The sequence below is a fragment of the Sus scrofa genome, chromosome 18 (assembly GCF_000003025.6).
Source record: "Sus scrofa isolate TJ Tabasco breed Duroc chromosome 18, Sscrofa11.1, whole genome shotgun sequence".
NCBI lineage: Eukaryota > Metazoa > Chordata > Mammalia > Artiodactyla > Suidae > Sus > Sus scrofa.
Window position 1 is genome coordinate 42,839,947 of NC_010460.4, and position 23,860 is coordinate 42,863,806.

Here is a 23,860-nt window from a genome sequence, read left to right on the forward strand (position 1 = left end):
ACCATCAACACTTATCAATTCTTACCAACCAAACCATCCTGCTGCAAAGGCACCCTCCATGCTGTGCTTCTGGAGAGAGTGACGGTGATGACGGGGGCCAGGGCGCGGGTGTGTGTGTGAGAATGTGTGTGTCTGTGTGCTTGGACATCTAAGTGATCTGTGTGAACGTGAGAATAAAAACATCAGCTCCAGGACGGTTCCATTTCTTCTTGCTCTTTGGGTTTCCCGATCGCTGCCACTAAGCCCAGATTTTCCAGGTGTAGCCACAATCTTGTAGAATAGTAAGAGACCAGAGAATGTAGTATTCCCAGGTTCTGGAAGAACAAGAGGCAGCAAACGTCCCCTGTCCTCAGCTGGTCCCTATCACCATAAGGCATCTTTTCTCTCCGGCCCACAAGAAATCAGGACAGATATCCAAACACGGTCTCTTTCGAACCCACCTTGGTTCATCTTCCAGGAAGCTTGTCTGTTCACAGCCCCCAAGTACCGCTGAGGGCAGAGCTGAGGCAGAGCAACCGACTCTCTTCACACACACCCATCTGAGCACTCTGCTCCAGGCAGGTGTGGAGAAGGCAGGAGGTGGCCAGCTGGTCCTTACACAGCTGTCTCTGGCACTACAGATGTTTAAGATGTATGAGAACAAAGCTATTACAAAAAGGCTCCCAAAGTTTTGCAGGGGACTTTTTCTTTTCTTCTTCTTTTCTTGTCTTTTTAGGGCCGCACCTGCGGCATATGGAAGTTCCCAGGCTAGGGGACGAATCAGAGCTGCAGCCGTCAGCCACAGCCACAGAAATGCAGGATTGAGCCATGTTTTTGACCGACACCACAACTCATGGCAAATCCTTAACACACTAAGTGAGGCCAGGGATCAAACCCGTGTCCTCATGGATACCAGTTAGGTTTTTAACTGGCGGAGCCACAACGGGAACTCCCTGTGCCTCAGTTTTCTCATCTGTAACTTGAGGATAATAGCAGTACCTGCCCTATAGCATGATTCAGAGGATTAAATGGGTTAATATTTGTAAAGGGCTTGGAATGATGCCCAGCAACGAAGTATCTGCCCCACAAATGATACTCACTATTGACACAATCAAGTAAAAACCCCCACAAAAACTTTTTAAGGAAACACTTGATAAAATACTTTAAAAATAAGTTTATTATAACTAATGAATATAAAATCTGACAGACATTTTCAAACATGTTTCAAAAAAAGTAAATCCCTCCCTTGTTCCCCTTCCCTGCAAGAGACAGAGTAAGAACTTGGACAGAGTTTTACATGAAACCTACACATGAAATTCTCATTTATCAGTTGATCCTTAAAGGCTCCAACACATTATATTCTAAGTAAAGGTCCTTTAAAATTAAGAAATCAGCAAACCACTGGATACTTGCTTTCAACTGTCATTATAATGCTCATTCAGAACAGCTAACGTCAGACGGCATGTGACAGATATTCAAAGTGCATGGATCTATGAAACCACAGATATTCCAGATAATACTGGGGGTGGAATGAAACATTGACTTAAAAAAGCAATCCAAGGAAATCTATGTACATTGTAGCCTTTGGCATCTGGTCTAATGTGTTTCTTCTTTATAGAGACATCATTTTATTCAACCTATTAACCAGATTAAATCAACTTTAACGCATGTCTCATCTGACACGGATTGTCCACAGCCAATGTCGCATGAGGTAGTTAGGCTGTTTACTAACGTTCTAGTGAAAATGTCATGACAGAGGGGGCTCATGCATCAAACATGCCATGAGACTGGCTCACCGGCCTTCGGGGAAGCAAGAGAATTACTTCTAGATCACCTTCTTGTCACCACTGACTCCACATACACCTAAAGTCACACATATGTAGGAGTTTGTGTGGACGGATCAGCTTTGCCAGGGGTACCAACCACCCCAAGGTGGTTCCTGTTTATAAAGTACAGGGAGGAAATACTGACCACACTTTAAAATACATAAAAGTAGAAAGGATGGTGCTTAAAACAAGCAAATCTCTTTGTTGTGATCTCACATCGCTTAGTTGAGAACATTTGTTCATTCTGAAAGAGAAATGATGAATCAAAAAGGTTAACTGAAGAATTTTGAAGACTTTTGCACTGCAGAGTAGTGGTGTGTTTTTTTTTTTTTCCTTTTAGTGAAAGGCTGTATAACAGTGGGGAAGACAGATCAAAGCCTGCGGCAACCGTTCCACTGACGATGCTTCGTGGGACCCCCAGTGCCCTGATGAGGCAGTGCCACGCGAAAGCACGCAGATGGCCTCTGTACATAGGCCACTGCCCAAGCCAGGATGGGGCTGGGGACATTTCCAGAGGTCTAGTGGACAGTATGTTCGTGGAATTGCTGAAAGAACCCTAACACCCTTGTAACAGACAAGCAGTCTTAAAATACTATTAGACAGCTGGCGGTATTTTTATGTCACTATTATGAACCCCTGAGTAAGCAACTGTGGACCACAAAGGGCCGTCCGGAAGCAGAGTGTCTTCCTATGTGCACGTCACAGGGACACAGGTTGCCGGAGACACTGAGGCTTGTGTACAGGCTCCACCAGATCAAAAGAGCATGGAAGTCAGGCTGTCCAAGACCAAACATTAGCTCTGCTAACAGGACAATGGCTTACAACAGACTATAACTTATCAATTCTAAATCTAAAAAAATTTTTAAAGGTTGATAGTTCACCTTAAAAAAAGAAATGAAACATGAGGGTGGGAAAACTCAAGAGTTGTTAAAACCTAAGACTAAAATCCGAAGCAACTAAAATTATTTAATTGATGATTCAGCAATGCACCATTATGAAACCAACTTCTTGTAGAACATGGTAGTTTAGTTGGGGGGAAAAAAAAAAACAACCATAAAAACAGTTGTCTTTCAGAACGTTTTCAACATCACATCATCTTGTATTGATCCTGACCCTCTGACCCACCCTACCGGCTTACATATTTCTTCATATATGTGCTCTGCACAATCAGATCAGGTTTCTTTAATAAGATACCTCTTGGTTCAGCTCTTCTACCACAAATTAAGTATACTTTATTCACTTATCCCTACCACATATTTTTAATTAAAAACACTTTTCTGAAAATAAAAAGTTGAAAGCATTCACTTTTGGAATTATGTATGTGTCCGTATAAAAAATTAATGATCAAAAGAGAGAAGCGAGCAAACCTTTCCAGCAGCACTCGTCTAATACCGGACGGCCTTTTCTAGATGCTGCACATCACGGCAATCACCTGCTTCGCAGCTACGCATGGGAGCAGGATGCCCACTGACTGCGCACCTGACCCTGGCTGGGTCTAGGCCTGACATTCCACCTACATACGAGAAGCTGCTGCTAGGCACGGCGCAGCACAGCTAAGGGGGGGGTGGAGGTGGTGCTCTGAGGGGGGTGCTGTCTGCAATCGTTGGGAATAGAGAGGAGGAGAGAGAAGTGCAGGGCTCAACTACCGAGTTCAGACCTCCCTGACGGTGGAATGTGATATTTGGGAAGTACTGATGTTCAGAAAGACACGCAAATAAGGATGAGGCGCCTCGAGCCACGACTTAAGCATCCTAACACACGCTGCCTTTCAAAGTCAATCCCTGAGGACTGAAATCCCCAAGCCACTGGATCAAGAGGGGATAAGAAAACCACCTACATCTCAGAGTCACAAGTTGGTTTTGACCCCTAAGAGTATCCCTTTAACTTGACATTTTTCCAAGATTAGCTACAAAGAATCAAATCTGCTTTCAAAGGACAAAAGAAAACTGCCACCATTGAAAGGGTTTTATTCTGTTCGTCAGATCAAATTAATCCCTCCTAAGCGTAAGCCTGGCTTCTGCTGTGGGCAGAAGTGCCGATGTGATGAAGTGACGTGTGTGGAAGTGCCCTCCGGAAGCTCCTCCACATGCTACTTATTAGCTTCTACTGATACTGAGAAGCTGCGCTGCCCTTCCTTCAGGACCTCTCCAGAGGTCCCTCTGGAGAAGGAATCCTAAAACTGAGCAAGCGAGCAAGGTGACCACTCCGCCACCCAACACACTGGCGCCTTCCCGTCTCCTCTCGCTGTCAGCGTGGAAGAAAGCTTCGCTGTCCCAGGAATCTTGGAGGATTGCGGAGAGAAAGCCTTAACCATCGTTTCTCTTTTTCCTTTTCTTAGGTAGTAAATGCACATCAGCACAAATGATGGCTTTAAATAACACGGAGAAACAAATAGTGTAGCTCCAAGAGGAGGCTCTTACTGTGCCAAGCTTCAGGGCAAGGTGAATCTGTCATTTGGTATGAGGTTCAATTTCCAGAGCTTTACATATCTTAGTTAAACTTCACATGCTCCAGTGAGGAAAATACCTATCTTTCTGTAGGGTTGGAAAAGTACTGGGTATTAATGTAACTTATTCAAATGACTCAAGCTTCTCTGCTCTGGGGTCCAAACGATCCGAGGTAATGTGAAACCCTTCCTCCTTCTCTAGAAAACAAGGTCATTTACACCTTTCTCTCTGCCTGTATTCAGAGCCCAGGTGGAGAACCTGAGGTTCTTTCAGTGAGCCCACCTCTCTCCAAGAGTCCACACCAGGTCACCTGAGCGACGGGGAGGTCCGGCATTTGCTCGGAATGTCAGGCTTCACGACACCCACAACCTCCTGAGCAGCCCTGCCCCGTGGTACAACGCCTCATGTGTGTTCATTCAAGGTAAAGCAAAGGCTGGTGGCTTTTTCTTTTTCCCTTTAGGAGGCTCCGTCAAGGGCAGAAAGTCTAAATCATCCCCTGGTCCCATGACCATATTCACACTGGTCAGAGAAGGGGGTCCGCACTCATCACTCGTGGGAGTGGGGAAAGACAACACGCACACCCTCACAGCTGCCATCAGCAGGCGCTAAGACACAAAAGAAACCTCATTTTAGTGCGCTTTTTCTCCTCAGCCTTAAAACATTTGATGTTGCTTTTCTAAGCTCAAGCATTTTCCCTAAGTCTTTAGTGAGCAGAGTACCTGCTTTATTAATTTGAGCTCCATAAATGCCCATTTGTTTAAAGACAAAATCAAGACCCTCCCTGCATTAATCTCTTGCCTAAGGAGATCTCTTTGGGCTGGGAAGAGTAGCCTCTAGGCTCTCATAGAGCAGTCATCTACGCCCTGCAAAGGCCCTGGGGAATTACCTCGCGCCAGCACCTGCCACCTACCTTAAGCATGTAGCCTGTGATGGGGAGGCACCCCTGCTTCTCCCCAATGCCCATTCCTGGCAGCCTGGCCTGAGAGACGAGGGCCACAGTCCTGGTGTCACACTCTTCAGGAGAATGCCTACACAAGGCTGTTTTATCAAAAAGACTTAAATCCCACCTTTAACCTGGGACGTGGTCCTGAAGCTTCTGAAATTGATAAGCTGCATTTAGCTCACCCTGCATTATTAAGCCAAGATTGATCAGAGAGCACGTTTAGAACTGTGGGCCCAGACGGCAACACGAAGGCCTGCTGGTTCAATTAAGAAAGCTGCCGAACAGCCCTGCTGCCCTTCTCACTCTCCCCTTTAACTGCTTCACTTCAGCAACGGCCTCTTCCTTTTTGAAGAAAAAGGACACATCATTTAGTTCATGCAGAAGACTGGGAATTCCGTAAGCCGGAATTTAATCTAGCGATTCATTCTCCAACTCCATATGCACAAGAATAACTTAGAAAGTTTAGTCATATCCGAGGTTTATTATCTTGAGTCCCACTTCCACAATCCTGGTCGTTCAGGTCAAGATAAGGCCTGTGAACTTGCTGTTTAGACAAGCACTCCCGGGCACTTTGAGGCAGAGGTGGCCCGGATCACACATGGGAATCACGTGGTTCCTCTACAGAGCGGCTGTGTGACTGAGCGCATCTCCTGACCTCTAACTTTCACCTTTAAAACCGGGAAGAAATTCCTGAATGTCACGCTTTTGCTGTGATGTCCAACTAAGATGATGCAGAGACCAGCAGGCTGGCAAAGGGTGCACAGACGGGTCACCTCAGAAGACCTGTCCTAATCTTTCTGTCCAGTCCTCCAGCTTGGAGCCAGGACACGCCACTCATCTCTTCAGAGCCACAGCCTCCCACCTGTCAATAAGGATGGCACTGCTTGGTCGCACCAATGCCCCGGACACCTGGCCCGCTCAGGCTCATCGGGCCCCAGAGCCACAGGGAAGAAGATCTCTGCAGGACGTCCAGGAACAGCAAACTCCATCTCAATAGCTTCAACACAGGGGCCTGGCGCCCTCCACGTTCTTAGTCTAGCTTTAAACTGACTGCAACACTGCCTAGGAGTCATCATCTCTGATACAGAATTTGTTCCTTTTCAGTTTGGGTTTGGGTAGCCCATCAAAACCAAAAGCTAAACAAAGAGACAGACAAGCCAAAAAAACCAAATACAACACTAACAGAGTCCTCTGCCAAATCTGCTCCTACAACTGCCGTTCACATCTATATAACAGCTATGATTTGGTTTCCAGGAGGCCCTTTGAACTGAATATATATAGCACCTTGATTTTTAAACACATGAAACATATATGCATTTAAAAAATTACATATAAAAGCACTGGGCTTTGCTTCCTCCTCTCCATACTCCCAAGCAAGGGACTGAAGAGGGTTGAAGCTGCTGCTGGAAACTAAGCAGGGCAACAAAACACTTGAGCAAACTTTATTCCCTGAAGTTAAAAGGCGGCACTGCCCTGCAGTCGTCATACCACCTCGTCAGACTCCAGTCCGTGGATCTCGTATAAAGTGTCCAGTATCGCCAGCTGCTTTTCCATGGCAGGGAGGTAAAGGCTGAGGTCCCTCTGCATCCCAACACTGAAAGCTGCTTTCTGGTGGTCGCCTTCCTTTATGGTTAACGCAGCCACAAAATCTTCATAGGATGGAGCTGCCCTCAGAGCTAACTGCAAAAGAACTGCCCGTGAGAAGCTGCACCACAGCTTGCACATGCGTACACACACGCTTGCACACATACACAGAGCTGAGGAGAGCAAGAGCGAAAAAACAGGAATACACTCCTCCAGTGTGTGGACTCTAAAATTACACTTAAAGCAGCAAATCAAGTAACGTGAACCTTTTTTTAAGGCTAGAAGCAGCAAGTGTGTACTTGGGCCATCTTGATGAAAAATGCCATCGAGTCTGGGAATGCCGGGAGAAAAGAAATTTGAGAAAAGCTCTTTTCTCTCTTTTTCCCCCCTCAGCTTTATTTTTATTTTTCACATTCTTGTAAATATTCTTTTCTATTATGGTTTATCATAGGATATTGAATATAATTCCCTGTGCTATACAGTGGGACTTTTTAAAGTTTTAATTTTATACTGAAGTATAGCTAATTTACAATGTTTCTGTTAAATTTCAGGTGTACAGAAAAGTGATTCAGTTACATAAAGCATATATCCATTCTTTTTCAGATTCTTTTCCCATATAGGTTACTCCAGAATATTGGGTATAGTTCCTGTGCTATAGGTCCTTATTGATTATCTATTTTATATGTAGTAGTATGTATATGTTAATGCCAAATTCCTAATTTATGCCCCTCAACACACTTTCCCTTTGGTAAGCATAAGTTTGTTTTTGAAGTCTGTTTCTGTTTTGTAAATAAATCCATTTGTACCCTCTTAAATTCCACATATTAGTGATATCATGGTATTTGTCTTTGTCTGACTTACTCCACTTAGTATGATAATCTCTAGTTTCAACCATGTTGCTGCAAATAGCATTATTTTATTCCTTTTTTAATAGGTGAATAATATTCCATTATATATATACACACACACATATATATATACACCACATCTTCTTTATTCTTTTCTCTGTCAATGGACATTTAGGATGCCCCCATGCCTTGGCGATCGTTAATAGTACTGCAGTGATTACGGGGGTGCATGTGTCTTTTCAAATTATGGTTTTCTCCAGATAGATGTCCAGGAGTGGGAATTGCTGGATCCTATGATGGTTCCATTTTCAGCCTTTTAAGATACCTCCATATTGTTCTCCAGAATGGGTGTCCTAATTTACATTCCCACCAACGATGTAGGAGGGTTCCCTTGAGAAAAGCTCCATTCTCATTCAGTGACCCAGACACTTGCTGCTGAGTGCTCAGAACTACCTGTATGCATGTTGCTACCAGGCTCTGTGCATGGCCAACCTGGCAGGTGCCTCATACTCCATATACTCATCTCCATAGACTTTCCTTGCATATCCTTTATTTCCCCCCACATGGATAATATTTCCTTTGTTTTCTTGAATATCTTCTAAAATGGAAGGGGCTATCGTTTGTTGTTGGCTTGTGCGCTGATGCTTTAAGGTGTTTTACTCCAGCTAATTATTTAAGAACCTTGTACAGTTTCGATCCCTATTTTACATATGGGCACCACACAGCTAACGAGTGCCAGGGCCAGGATCTGAACTTAGGATGGTCGTTATGCTTTTTCAAACATACCACTTCCCTGACAGAAAATTTCCTAAGCTCCTTATAGCTCCCTTCCCTCTGCCTTCGCAGGCCAACTGTTCCCTAAGCTTGCTAAAATCTGCTATCTGGCATCTACTGGGTTGGCTCTGCTGAGATCTCTAGAGACTTATCAGAATCTTGAATTATCATTCTGCAGTTGCTTTCGTGAGCTTCCTTATGTTGAAAGCCTTTGAAAACCAACACCCCCTCTCCCCCTTTTCACAACTGCAGAGCAAATGGCATTATCACGCAGGGGTTAAAGCACAAGCATGGGTGTGGAGACCTGGACTTGAATCCCAAACCTCTGACAGATTAGCTTGAGGAATTTAAGCAAGGAGTTTAAACTTGTAGAACTTCCGTTTCCTCATCTGTAGAAAACAACTGATACCGCTTTCCTTATTTGAGGGATTAATGAGACATGTAGGATGTGTTTATTTCATTGCCTGGCACACAATAAATTCACAAATAATGGCAGGAGTACAAGGGAGAGCAGAGAGTGACGGGAAGACAACTGACCTAAAATGTAATGTGAGAAAATCTCCTAGAACTGAAGAATATGGGTCTCCAGATTTAAAGAGCTCTCCAAGTGCTCAGCAGAATGAATGATAAAGCCTCAAAGGAGAACATGAGGACATTTTAGAATGTGGGGATAAAAAAAAATAGATCCTAAAGGCATCTAGAAGGAGGTGAGGAAGGTTTATACACAGTGGAACATGAGATTTTGCAACAGTACTTCTAGAAGCTTGAGGACAACCGAGGAATGCCTTCAAAGTTCTGAGGGAAAACTGCTATTAACCTAGAATTCTACACCAGCCAAAGCAACATTTTAGGGAAAAAGGAGTAGAATAAAGACAGTTTCACACACACGGTAATCCCCAAATTTAGCTCCCTTGCACCCTTTCTTAGGAAGCTACTAGAGGATGGATACCATCAAAAAAAGGAACTAGATCAAGAATTAGGAAGCCAAAGGACCTGGGAAATGAAATCAAGGTGAAGTAAGGATTCGATATGGGATAATTTGTGAAGAAAAGTCCTAGGGCGGAGTTCCCGTCGTGGCGCAGTGATTAACGAATCCGACTAGAAACCATGAGGTTGCAGGTTCGGTCCCTGCCCTTGCTCAGTGGGTTAAGAACCCAGCGTTGCCGTGAGCTGTGGTGTAGGTTGCAGACGCGGCTCGGACCCCGTGTTGTTGTGGCTCTGGCGTAGACCGGTGGCTACAGCTCCGATTCAACCCCTAGCCTGGGAACCTCCATATGCCGCAGGGGCGGCCCAAGAAATAGCAAAAAGACAAAAAAAAAAAAAAAAAAAAAAAGAAAGAAAAGTCCTAGGGCAACAGTAGTACAATAACTTAGTCTAGAAAGTTTAGAAAGAGTTTAGAAAGTTCTGAAAGGGAAGACTAAAAAAAACCCCACAGACTGATACATTTGTGAGTTCAAAATGATGGTGATTGGACAGACTGGATGGTGCAGGGAAAAATATAAAACTCATATAATGAAGAACAAAAAGAAATCATAGAATTGTGGCTCATCATCATAATATAAGCTTGTGATATAAGGTGGAGACAGGGGAGGTGAGGAAGTGAGAATAGGTCTAAGAGAACTAAATTCTAATCTATAACAGAAAGTCAACATTAATTAAAATTGGTAAGGCCACAAAGAATAGTAAATAGTTTTAGAATTACAGAGGTATTGGCCTTTTTTCTTTTTTGGCCACGCCTGAGAGGCATGTAGAAGTTCCCAGGCCAGGGATCAAACTCAAACTTGTGCCATAGCAATAACCAGAGCCACAGCAGTGACAATGACTTAACCCACTGAGCCATCAGGGAACTCCTAGAATTAGAGAGGTATTGGAAGGAATAGCCAAAGTAGTTCAAAGTGGCAACCTCTTTTAGTGAGTCTGGAAAGCATGGAACAAAAGGACTGTTCTTTTCTGCTATAACCATTTCTTCTTCTTTGTTTTTTTGGCTGCGCCTGTGGCATATGGAAGTCCTCAGGCCAGGGGTCTAACCATGCCATAGGAGTAACAATGCCGGATCCTTAACTGCTAAGCCACCAGGGAACTCCTATTATAACGTTTTTGGACTTTGTGATAAAAAACGAAACAAAACTCAAGGTACATAATTTAAGTAGAATAAAAAATTTTTAAAGCTTCTCCGGAGTGGGGCCCAGGACTATGCATTTCTCAAAGGCTCCTTGGGGATGTAATGTGGGCTATTTGGGAAACAGCGACAGAACTCAACTGGAGAAGAAGCCAAAAGGAGGAAGCCACAGAAAGCGGCAGAGCCTGGACTGGGAATCAGTTTCATGGATGAAAACTGTTTGAAGATAAAGTTCACTATTTGGCTTGTAAACAAGTCAAATTCCTTGGCATGAAAGATCTTTCCCTGGGAGTTCCTTGCTGATCTAGTGGTTAAGACTCTGCTGCGCTTTTACCGCTGCAGCCCAGGTTCACTTTCTGGTCTGAGAACTGAGATCCCATATTGAGTCACTGCAGTTGAAGCAAAAAAAAAAAAAAAGGTTCCCTGAGCAACCAAGATCAGTCAGTAAAATAGGAGTTCCCATTGTGGTGCAGCGGAAACAAATCCGACTGGGAACCACGAGGTTGTGGGTTCAATCCCAGGCCTTGCTCAGTGGGTTAAGGATCCGGCATTGCCATGAGCTGTGGTGTAGGTCGCAGACGTGGCTCAGATCTGGCGTTGCTATGGCTCTAGCATAGGTTGGCAGCTAGATTAGACCCCTAGCCTGGGAACTTCTATATGCTGCAGGTGTGGCCCTAAAAAGACAAAAAAAAAAAAAAAAAAAAATCAGTCAGTAAAATGAATTTGCTCCTCCAAATTGTAATTAGTACATTAGAAAACTCTATAAGAGGAGAGGGGCTGAAAGGGCATTTCTAGCTTCCCCACTGAGAAGGCTGTTGCCAAATGCTTGACATAATCTATTTTTCTCTAAAACCGGCAACTTTAAAAATCACTGTCGTAGTCCCCGCCATGGCTCAGTGGAAACAAATCTGACTAGCATCCATGAGGACGCAGGTTCAATCTCCAGCCTTGCTCAGTGGGTTAAAGATATAGCATTGCCATGAGCTGTGGTGTAGGTCGAAGACATTCCTCGGATTCTGTGTTGCTGGGGCTGTGGTGTAGGCCAGCAGCTATAGCTCTGAATAGACCCCCTAGCCTGGGAACCTCCATATGCTATAGATGCGGCCCTGAGAAAGAAAAAAAAAAAAACAAAAAAACAAAAACAACCCTGTAAATCAAATCAAATTATCATGCTGTGTGCCTTAGACAAAAATCAAACCATCATGTGGAGTGCCTTAACCATACAGTAGTGTATGTCAATTATTTTTCAATAAAGCTAGAAAATATTTAAAAATTAAAAAGTGAGAGAGGGAGTTCCCGTCATGGCGCAGTGGTTAACGAATCCGACTAAGAACCATGAGGTTGCGGGTTCGGTCCCTGCCCTTGCTCAGTGGGTTAACGATCCGGCGTTGCCATGAGCTGTGGTGTAGGTTGCAGACGCGGCTCGGATCCCGCGTTGCTGTGGCTCTGGCGTAGGCCGGTGGCTACAGCTCCGATTGGACCCCTAGCCTGGGAACCCCCATATGCCGCGGAAGCGGCCCAAGAAATAGCAACAACAACAACAAAAAAAAAAAAAAAAAAAAGACAAAAAAAGTGAGAGAAAATATAAAATTATACAATCAGCCAAATGTCAAAAAATTGTATGCATATACAGAATAAGTATACAAAATAAATATAATTATATAATACAAATATGTAGATATAAAAACAAAAACCAAACATCTATAGATATATATTTATATAAATATGTAAAATGAAATAGAATAGTATTGAAAAGAATATGTGAAAGTATACGAAAACAATAGCTAAGAAGGTAAAACCCAAAAATGTTAAAAATGGGAAACTATATTGAATGTCCTATGATAAACATGATGGAAAATAATGTTTATCTGTAAAGAATGTTAAAAATGGTTTCTACAGAATGATGGGAATGTGGACAATTTTAATTTTTACCCTATCTATTCTTCCAGAGTTTCTAAAAAATTTGTACAATGAGTCTAAATTACTACATACTGGGGAAAATCCTATGTTAAAATGTCCTTTTGAAGATTTGTGGTTATGATAGATTTTCTGCTATAACTGCATTCTTGTTGGTAACATCTCTTGAATCATCAATTTTTTGGGATTAAACTCTGCCTTCTGTAGTAGGAAAAAAACAACCCAGCCACAGTTATGTTTCTTACAAGCAGTGCAACTCAAATGCTTTCGTGCTTTATCATCTCACTAAGGGAACCCGGGTAGCAGGCAATCACATATCACAGGGAGACAGACTGCAGCAGCATCTTTTGTCTAATTTCTCACTAGCAGCATCTCAATTACTCTGTCTTCCCTGTGGAGAGCTGTTACGTGTGGGATGAGCCTTGGAGACAGCAGATCTGCATTTAGACCTGGGTTCTGCCACTGCCTCACTTTGGGATTGGACTTAGTTCTGAACTTGCAGAAGAGTTGGGAGTTAATCCTGAGGATTACCAAAGATAATAAACACAGAAGTACCTGGCACAGTGCCTGACACACAGTGAGTGTCCGAGAGCCATACAGTAGCTATCACTGTGTTATTAACCATGCATTGAAGGTTAAGTGTGAGCAGTTTGTGGCTGCAAATGGTCTGGCTCCTATTCCAGTGAACACGGGACATAGAGCTAGTCATCTCTATGCTTTCAAAAATGTCTCATTTTTCACTAAAATTTGATTTATTCCACGGCAAATTCTTCCCACTTTCTTTACCTGTCTCCTAACAAATCATGACCTGAACAGTTCTTACCTTAGGCAAATGCTATCTCCCCTGCTTTAATGTAATACAAGACATCATCTGCAAGACTAGTTTTAATCCCTGACCTTCCAAAGAACACTCACATTCTATGACATTTCCTATTGCACCATTAACGTGAGACTGTCTTCTCATGGCTGCATCTGACTAAGGCTGACCTCTGACCAGCCAGGAGACTCAGCGTATTACTGCTGACATAAAGGAGCCATCCACTCCTGTTATCTTACAAAGCGGGCTACGTGATTTGTCCAGGGGACTATGATTTCCAGCTGTGGGTCCTTCCTAGGTCGTGCAGGGACGGAAGGAGTGGCAGGTAACAGAAGCCAAAATATATGAACACGAACACCTCCACATATAAAATAACCGGGTAAGAAGAGATTTCTTGTCCTAGCCACTGGCAACCCAGGTCAGTTAAGGCTCAAAAGTAAAACTCGTTTAGAAAAAAAAAATTGACAAGTCTGAGAATTAAGAGAACTGACTGTAACAGGCAGCAGAGGGAGCTACGGGTTTGAAACCACTGCTGGTTTCCCCTCGATGGTGAGCATCTGGCAGCCTGCTGCCACCTGTCTCTGCGATGACACGCTCTACCGCCTATCCGAAAGGCAATCACTTCTGAGACAACTCTTCACAGGGTCGCTGGAACGAGACAGAGTGATGCACACTCTAACAGTCTTTTCTCACTTTTTATTGCCAGCACTTCCACACAGCAAAGACCTACAGACTGAAGTGGAATAAGCAACATTTTGTTCTTATTCACAAACACAAAGCAAACAGAAACATCAGACACACAAAACACCTCCCTGCGACCATCAGAATATTAGGAGGCAAAAGGAATACTTACCGCAAAAACCCCTCGAACTACCCAGCCATGGTGCTGCCGTAATGTTTTACCATACGCATTATCTTGAAAAGAAGAAAAACTCCATGAGGAACAATTTCATCAGAATTTGATGTGCTATTCATATCATGCTCTTTCGAATGTATGTAGTAGCACATTCCTATTGGATTAAAAACTTATGGAAAAAGTTGAACTACAAGATTGTATACCCCAGAAGTCCTGAGTAGGAAAAAAGGTCATATAGATTTTTTTAAAAAAGAACAACTGGTATTTCCACTTGTACTCTATGTCAAAATATCTGAACTTCAGCTTATTATCATGGTTGGAAAATTCAATGTATATAAGGAAGTAAAGAAGGAGGAAAGCATATTGGAAAATAGAGACTAAATACAATTAAAAATACACTGTAAAAATATAGAAATGCAATTCTTTGAAATGCTGAATGAGCCCGAGCCAGTCCCTCAGCTGACCTCTCCAACCATTTGTTTCTCCCTTTGTAAAATGATCTCTAAGGTCTCTTCAATTCTAACATTCTTTTTTGGGATGTCAAATGTTTGTCCCTCTGACCCTGGATATACAGTATGAAAGCTGGAAACTTTTAAAACTATTAATTGGAAAGAATGGCTTCACATTACTAAGCTAGATATTGGTAATTGGTGAGGCCTAGTAATAAAAAGTCATTCATATTCCAGACTTTAAAGATAAAAATCTGGTTTTGTCCCAATGTGGTTTTATTTTTTTGTCTTTTTAGGGCCATGCTCGTGGCACATGGAGGTTCCCAGGCCAGGGGCTGAACTGTGGCTGTCGCTGCTGGCCACAGCCATGTGGGAGCAGAGCCGTGTCTGCGACCTACACCACAGCTCACGGCAATGCCGGACCCTTAACCCACTGAGTGAGGCCAGTGACGGAACCCACGTCCTCATGGATCCTGGTCAGGTTCATTAACCACTGAGCCACGACACGACGGGAACTCCTGTCCCAATGTGTTTTGAAAGGAGATTTAAAAGCTGCTATATAATAATTTTAATTACAAAAAAATCTGAAGAACAAGATGACTACACTTTACGCAATGGATGTGTTCCTGAAGGCTCTGAATAATTCAATATATGCAAAATTCAAAGCTGGTTTTCCCATAGGAGTAAACGCAGTCTCAGGAGACAAAACTACATCATCACACAATGTATTTATTTCAGGGCTGCGTTTTATTTTCTCAGCATCGTCTCCAACGGCCTACAGAGTGCTCGCATTCCTAAATTACAGCACGGAATACCATGGGGGTTGTTTGACCTTCATTATTTTTTACCACATCTAAATTTTATTTCAAAACCTATTCATTTTCGTGAGCTAGTTTCAGCACTGGTACAAGTACCACCGCCATTTAATCAATGTTTGGGCAATACAGTAAGATGATATGAAGATATTTTAAATTATCACAAGAGCAGCTATTAAAATAACAAAAAAAAAAAGAGACACCAAAACCACAACCTTAAGTTCCTATGCAGTAAAAAGCAGTGTGGTTCACAGAATACCACCAAAGGACATTAGGTATCTAGCTGCATTTTAGTGAGCAAAAGGGTGCTGCCATGTGGTTGTAACTTAAACACAGTCTACAATTTTTTAAGCCCTCTAGCTTTGAAATGATATAATTCTTGTCAAGTTCTATTTTTAAAATTTGTGTGTGGCTTTATTAATACTTTTAGCATACCATACTATCAATTTTATAGAACTCAAGTTTGCATAAAACAGATTATATTTCGTCTAAAAGAAGATTGTACATCTCTAATAAAAGCAGATTCTCTGGTATCTAAAGTTTTAGGAAAGGTTGAAATGCCAGCACCCAGTGTGGCGAAGCTAAAGTGGAAACGATAAAAGTCAACAGATTCAAGTGTAGAAAGGACTCTTTGAAACAGGTGAAAGGAGAACGCAAGATTAATCTTTTTTTCTCTGAAGAGTCTGAGTATACTAAGGTATCGTCAAAGATACAAATCTTCTATTTAAGTCACATTTTTTTTTTTTTTTGGTCTTTTTTCTGGGGCAGCTCCCGAGGCATGTGGAGGTTCCCAGGCTAGGGGTCTAATCGAAGCTGTAGCCGCCAGTCTATGCCAGAGCCACAGCAACACCAGATCCGAGCCATATCTGCGACCTACACCACAGCTCACGGCAATGCCAGATCCTTAACCCACTGAGCAAGGCCAGGGATGGAACCCGCAACCTCATGGTTCCTAGTCAGATTCGTTAACCACTGAGCCACAATGGGAACTCCTATTTAACCCACATTTTAAAATCTATTTGAGGAGTTCCCGTCGTGGCGCAGTGGTTAACGAATCCGACTAGGAACCATGAGGTTGCGGGTTCGGTCCCTGCCCTTGCTCAGTGGGTTAATGATCCGGCGTTGCCGTGAGCTGTGGTGTAGGTCGCAGACGCGGCTCAGATCCCGCGTTGCTGTGGCTCTGGCGTAGGCCGGCGGCTATAGCTCCGATTGGACCCCTAGCCTGGGAACCTCCATATGCCGCGGGAGCGGCCCAGAAAATAGCAAAAAGACCAAATAAATAAATAAATAAATAAATAAAATCTATTTGGTTCTCTATGGGCATGTTATCAGGGACATTTTGGATGGTATATAAGACCTTGGTGGAGAAAGGGTTGCTAGCACACCAAGTGCATAGGTAGGCAGAAAATACCAGGCAGAGCCTCTGAGGTAAATCAGCAAAACAATCAACTTTCCAACTGTCTACAGAGCCATGTGGGCTGGCATGATAGTGCACACGTCCAAGGAAGGCATCCTGAGGTGACTCACAGAGGCAAGACAGTGGGAATGCTTTCTTTCTTGTGATCCTAATCCAGGTAAGGTAAGTGCCATTAAAAATAGAGATGAAACCCAGTTCCATTACAATCTGCTGGTGGACGTCCACAATGGAACAGCTGCTGCATTCAACCAGAACTTGGTGAGAGTCTACCATACACCCCTCACTGTGCAAGGCAGCAGGGATCTTGGCCTGATTTAAACTCAAACTCCTATCTTCAGGAAATTCATGGTCTTATTTATAAGAGAGCCAGCCTTTAACAAATCATCATCATGCAAATTGTCAACTGCTATAACAGAGATCTGAATCCAGTACTCCAGGAATAGGAAGAGAGATGAATCCAGCCTGGGAGCATGTGGACAGAGAGAATTTTCCAAGGAGTCTCAAAGGCTGGGCAGGGCAGAGCGGAGGGTAGTGACCAGGACTGCAGACAGAGGAAGCTTCATGGAGCTGTGAGAGATGGTGGCCTGAAGGGGGAGCAGTTCACTAGGGCTGAAGATCACTGGGCCTAGGGCCAAAGTGTGAAGACCTTTTTATGCCAGGTCAAGAGTTCTAAACTTTCCACCAGAGGCACAGTGGTAGTTAAAAAATATATATAACACTTCCTGCTTTTTTTTCTGATTTCATAAATAATGCATGTTCATTGTTAAAAATATGGAAAATGCAAAAAGGGAAACGCTAAAGAAACCCCTAGTCATGCCTCCCGAAGATAACCGTAGAGGGCATTCAGAAGGTCTAGTCTCTTAAGCCTTTTTTCCTATGCAGATAGTAGTGTTTTCTTTTACTAAAAGTGATAATCATTCTGATTTAGAGTTACAGGAGGAAAATAAAAAGAGATCCACATTTCTTCATGGTATGCAACAAACAATTGCTCACTGCCGTCCTGTTTGTGCCTTTGGCTCCAGAACTCACCTGGCAGACAAACTGCCTGTTCATCGGGCTCTGAAGCCAGGGTTACCCCAAGTGCAGGGAGTTTATACCTTTCCTACGCTTTGCCAGTGAAGTCAGCTATTCAAAAAAAAGCCCAGAAACCCTTCTCCATGCCCTTTCTATGGGACACCAAGAAAACAAGGACGCTGTATGTCCAAATAAGAGGAGCAGCCTGGTCTAAGGAAGGCGAAGTGTTTATACAGCCGCATGACCTGTGGCCCTCATTGGGCTCTTCTAGAGGAGGCAGGTGGTCTTTGCTGCGCCTGCGCCTTGCCAAAGAGGCTCACTGGGCAAAATGTGGGCCAGATAGTCTAACAGGAGAAGAGTAGGCTGAGAATTTAGGCTGGGTCCTGACTTAAGCCTAGGAAGAACACTGCTGCAACTTAAAAGCAACAAATAGGGAGTTCCCTGTTTTGGCGAAGCGGTAATGAACCCGACTAGTATCCATGAAGATGCGGTTTTGATCCCTGGCCTCGTTCCGTGGGTTAAGGATCCAGCGTTGCACTGAGCTGTGGTGTAGGTTGCAGATATGGCTTGGATCATGCATTGCTGTGGCTGTGGCAGAGGCCAGCAGCTGCAGCTCCAATTCGACCCCTAGCCTGGAAACTTTCATATACCGCATGTGCAGCACTAAAATACATAAATATATAAATAAATGCAATAAATAAAATTCACTGAAAGAAAAGGAAAGGAAAGGAAAGGAAAAAAAAAAAAGAAAAAAGAAAAAGACTTGCCCATAGTCCTTAGTTGACTTCTAGGCCTGTAAATATCCCTGCTATGCAAGACTGCATTAATATAAGATGAAGTCTAAGCCTGACCCCTATTTTGGTTACCCACAGAAGATTAGATAATGAAATACATTAATCTTCACCATAATACCCATTCATTATCATAATGCATGTTCTATAATCTGGAAGTATTTTTGGCCTCTGAAAGACATAAATGATACCCTTCTCCCAGTTCTTCGAGATGTGTCAGTTCCTCAAAAACTGAGTCAAAATTTCTGACTAGGAAGTATTTGAGAATCACTTTGCTGAATTTTCTCCCTTTTACAAATAAAAAAACAGAAGACTCAGAGAGATAGTTTTTTGCCCAAGGTCACAAAGTTAAAAGCAATGAGAACTTGGCTCATTCATGTCACATTAAACCACTGAACAAAAACTAATGTTTATTCTCTGTGATAAAACAAAATAACAAACATGAAAAACATGCCTTCTCTCAGCCATTTCTTGAACAAAACTGGAAAAATTCTATTTATGGACACAACCCAGATCTGATTTCTTTACTGGTTAGTCAGAAACTTGCTGTGAGGTATTTAGAGATGATGCCTCAACCTGTTACAGCATCTAAATGAGAGCAACTTTTCCATTCTTGCTGGTGGATAACTATTCTGTCCAGGAACAGAATATAAGACAGTGTTTCTCTTACTGTAAATCTACAATTGGTAAGAATTTGTAAAGTTACTTTAGGGTGTAGAGAGGACAAAGGAGAGATGCAAAGCTAAGTTTTAGCAGAGAGCTTGGGAAGTAAACAAGCAAAGCCAGAAACATGGAATCAATCATTCACTAAGCTCAGGAAGTGTCAATCATCTCAGCCCTGCAAATAAACTAGGGAGTCCTAAGGCAACAATCAGCAACAAGTTTGAAAGTGAATAAGCAATGAATAAACCTGAAAATACCGAATGAAAACAGAAGTCTGTGTATAATGTGACACCACGTACCTGAGTTTAAAACATGCACTGTATTACTAGATACTTTGTGGACAAATAAATATACAGTAAAAGCATAAAACCACTCATTATTATAATGATAAACTACCAATTCAGGATGAAGATCTTCTTTGGAAGTAATAGGGTCACAAGGTGGTAGGTGGCATTGTATTTATTTGGTTAAATGGTAAATGTTTGATATAATTTAAAAACCCACCTATTTGGAAAGTACCCCAAATTCTTTATAGTGACTAAGCTATATGGATAAATGAACTGTATGGAGAAAAGCCAACTCAATAACCAGTTGACAGAGATGAAACAAGTACCCAGAGCTACAGGCTCATGCTGTGAAGAGCCCTGGAGAGGGCACGACCTGATTCACACTGCCCAGGAGTTGCGGTCAAGGTAATTACTCAGGTTAGGATTTGATGCAGAATATCTGATTATGAGCCTGACATTGTATCTCTCATACAACTCTCGTTTGTGAAAGCCTTTCATATTAAATACATAACTGAGCATCCTTTACAGTTTTTTCCCCATTCTGTGCTAGAGATCTTGGTTAGGTTAATGCTTACCTGACATTTATGGAATCATTCTGAGGTGAGGGATGTGGCCACATGCCAGCCCACTATGGGAGTAATGCTGAGCATATAACATTTAATACAATGGTGCATGAAATGGCAGAGCAATTTTTCTTCCCTTCACTTAGAAGGATGCTTTCCAAAGGCTCTTTTTGATGTGGCATCTACAAATGGAGGGCCTCAGCTACAGTGTGGACCATTAAACATATCTGCCTTGTTACCCAACTCTTGCCTTAGAATGATGTCTAGAGAATGTCAGAGGACACCAAGAGTTCAGAGCAGCTCTTGGCGTGAGAACTCCCAAAATTTCCCCTCTGCTCATCATTATAGGGGATCCAAGTGATGGCTCAAATGCCAAAGGGGGCAGTATAAAGCCCAAGGTCTCCTTCCAGATGTTGAAAACTCATTCTAGGTCACAGAACTGCAGCAATACAATGACGATACATGCATCTTCCAGCCAGTTCATAGATGTCAAGGCTTCCACTGTGTCATTGAGGACTTTTACATATCATCTCCCGAGCCACTAAGACTATACAAGTTTTATGAGCATGTATAGCATGCTTTCTTCAGCAATGTGTTCAAATTTGGGAGTGCCACAAAAGGTTTATCCTTCATTCATCCCGGCTACCTGTCTTGCTATTCCTAGGCTAGGAAAAGCTTTCAGGCATTGGAGAACCAGCCAATCATAATGAAAAAGAGGCAGAATTAACTGATGCTATGGCTAATTAATTTTAGCACCTTTATTTCTGCTTATTAAATAATCACTTAGACACAGTCAAAATTCCCAAATAATCAAAATGTAGCCTAGTGACAGGTGAGCTTCAACACCCCAGCTCTAGATGAATGGGTCTCAAACTTGAGCATGGATTAGATTCACAGGGATGACGTGTGAACACATGCATCACTGGCCCCACCTTGGGAGTTTCTGAGTCAGCTGGTGGCAGGTGGGACCTAGTTGTCTGCACTTCTAATAAGTTTCCAGGTGGTAAAGATGTTGCTGTCCTCTTCCCACTCTGAGAACCACTGATCTACATCTGAGACCCTAGGGAAGGTACTTATCCTCTCTAAACCTCAGTTTACTCACTGTAAAAGGGGCGTACTCAGAAGATTAAATGAAATGTTTACAGAGAACCTAGTGTCATGCCAACACTGGGTACTCCATAAATGGTAGCGGTAATTACAATAACTCACTCAATTTTAGAATTAAATGCAGCTAATCTGCCTATAAGATAGCACAGAAATTGCACATACCCTCTCTTTTACCTACATACCCAAGCTCCCTCATTTTAGACAATATATCAGTTCTGCTTATAAAGCCTATGATTTCAAAATGAGAAAAAAGAAGCCATTAATCCAGAAGGAATATGCATCAAGGAGCATATGGGTTCTGAACAGTTAATGTGTAAACATTTCTCATAAAACTATTTGTTTGCACAGAGCTTGCTGTGTCTGTCCGGAGGGGGTTGGTTAGGGGAGTGTTATCTCTCTACACTGAACAGTAGCAGGAAACTGGGAATCTCTACAAGCAAAGGTGATTTAAATCATGAAAAGTTCTGAGCAAAGGCTGAGCGTCAGGATGAAAATCTCAAATGTATGGTCCCTTTTCCTTTCTGCTGAAACAGTCCACAGGGGAAGAGAGGGAAGGAGAAGCTGAGACTGGCTGTGATTATTTCAGTTCTGAAGCAGCATTCACCCTTCGAGCTGCCTCTCTTTTCACAATGTCAACATCTCTAGGCCCAGTTCCCAAATTATGTAAAAGGGAGGGGAGGAAAAGGAGCAGAATGAGGGATGAGGGAAGGGCAGAAAGGTTATATCCTCAACTTCCTCTACCTCCAAGAGACAAAGCTTTTCTTTTTGGCTGCTAGTGGCTGGGTTCTAGTCCATCCCAGCTCCACTAGAAGAGTCACGAGATTAGCATCCCCCACTTCCCCTCACACAGACAGCCACTACACAGCAACAGCATCCTGTGTAATGTGGAGTCCGCCAGGCACAGAGTGCTGAATCCCATATCATCTGCATTTCCTGCAAGGGGCAGAGTCTTCCTCCAATGGAACTTTCTCATATTAAGAAGTTAGTCTGGACAGAAAATTTGGCCTAGGCAACTGAGCTTTGCAAACTCTCCATTTGTGATTCGGGACAAATAAGCCCCATTTTCTGCCAGGTTATTAACTTTGTATGTCATGATAAAAATACAAACAATAATAGAAGCTAACTTCTATTAAGTGCTTATTATGAACCAATTTTTTTTTTAATTGCTCTTGCTTCTTTTCCATGTGTCTCACCACTGTTGCACAGATCCATACACTGAATGGATTTCAGACAAGGCATTCTTTATTTTTTTTTGTCTTTTTTGCCTTTCTAGGGCTGCATCTGCAGCATATGGAGGTTCCCAGGCTAGGGGTCTAATCGGAGTTACTGCTGTCAGCCTACGCCAGAGCCACAGCAATGCCAGATCTGAGCCACATCTGCGACCTACACCACAGCTCTTGGCAACGCCAGATCCTTAACCCACGGAGTGAGGCCAGGGATTGAACCCACAACCTCATGGTTCCCAGTCAGATTCATTTCCACCGTGCCACGATGGGAACTCCATGAACCAGTTTTCTAAACTTTCCACATGCATAAACCTATTTAATCTTTACAACAATCTTATTAGGGAAATCAAATCATCACTCCCATTTTATAGATGAGGAAACAGAGGCAGAGAAAAGTTCAGTCAATTGCTTAAGGGCACAATACCATTCGCTGGTGAAACCTGAGAGGCCAAGATCTTAATCTCTCCACAAAGCCGTAAAGTTTGGTAGATGCTTCAGCGGGTCCTAACAGTCACGGTGAGTCTAACTTTGAGTCCTGAAATCAGGACACAAAGGGCAGAATATAACTGACACTGCCCTGGAAACTCAGGGATGGATGAGAAACTCCAAAATGCAGGCAGCTCAGGGATGGTAGAGACTTTTGTGGAAGAAATGAAGGCTCTGGAAGCAGGGATCCCAAAGTGACACTGCTCCAGATCTTTTGTGGTCTTAGCATATCTCTAAATCTTGCAGAATTTCAATCACCTAACTTATAAAAATAGACTGATGTGAGGACTAGGTTGTCTGAATTTTTAATACAGTATTACAGAAATAACACCTTTTATTGTTTCATGGCACTTCAGCTAGTTTCCAGACAGGGAAGCCTGAGAAAATCATGAGAGGGCAGGATCCCTCAGGGCTCATGACCCAGAGGGAGGACAGACAAAAGGAAGAACCCACCCCTGACCCTGATAAAATTCTGCTGTGAACACTGGCTCCTCCTTCCCAACAGAAGCATCTAATTCATTCACTTCACTATTTATAATCACGGCTGCTTCGAGTGTGACCATGTGCTTCTCTACAACATAACAATACAGGGCTTCAAAACACATGGAATTTCATTCCCACCCACGCACCCGCCAGTGCCTCAATGCTCATCCTGGAAGGATTTCCTAAGTGAGAGCTCAGTCACTTTGTTAGGAGCACCACAAGGACGCTTCCAAGTCCTCAATGTTTTCCAAAAATGGCCTGACAGATGCAATGAACCATGCATCCCTCCACCCACCCACCCATGTTTATTAATAAGCACCTTCAACATTCCAGGCGCTGCATTAAGTGCTAGAGACAGAGGGCCATCTCCTTTGACCAAGGCCTTCATCCTAGTTTCAACCTGAGGAGCACGGGATGATGCCCAACCCTTCCTCTCACTTCAGAGCAGA

At 43.0% G+C, this 23,860-nt stretch overlaps 1 protein-coding gene across 4 annotated transcripts in view; it reads right to left on the reverse strand.

Annotated features, from left to right (window-relative positions):
- PLEKHA8 (pleckstrin homology domain containing A8) overlaps positions 1,139-23,860 on the reverse strand; it is a 60,119-nt gene continuing 37,397 nt past the window's right edge. Inside the window, exons 13-14 of one of the 4 annotated variants that reach the window (XM_005673281.2) lie at positions 14,108-14,169; positions 1,139-6,875 (exon numbers count right to left, since the gene is read on the reverse strand). In XM_005673281.2, the coding sequence (XP_005673338.1) occupies positions 6,678-6,875; positions 14,108-14,169 (260 nt within the window). In that variant the 3' untranslated portion in view covers positions 1,139-6,677. Of the gene's footprint in view, positions 6,876-12,261; positions 13,988-14,107; positions 14,170-22,626; positions 23,187-23,860 lie in introns of those variants that run through there. The other 3 variants (XM_021079155.1, XM_013985757.2, XM_021079156.1) reach the window with 3 other exon arrangements.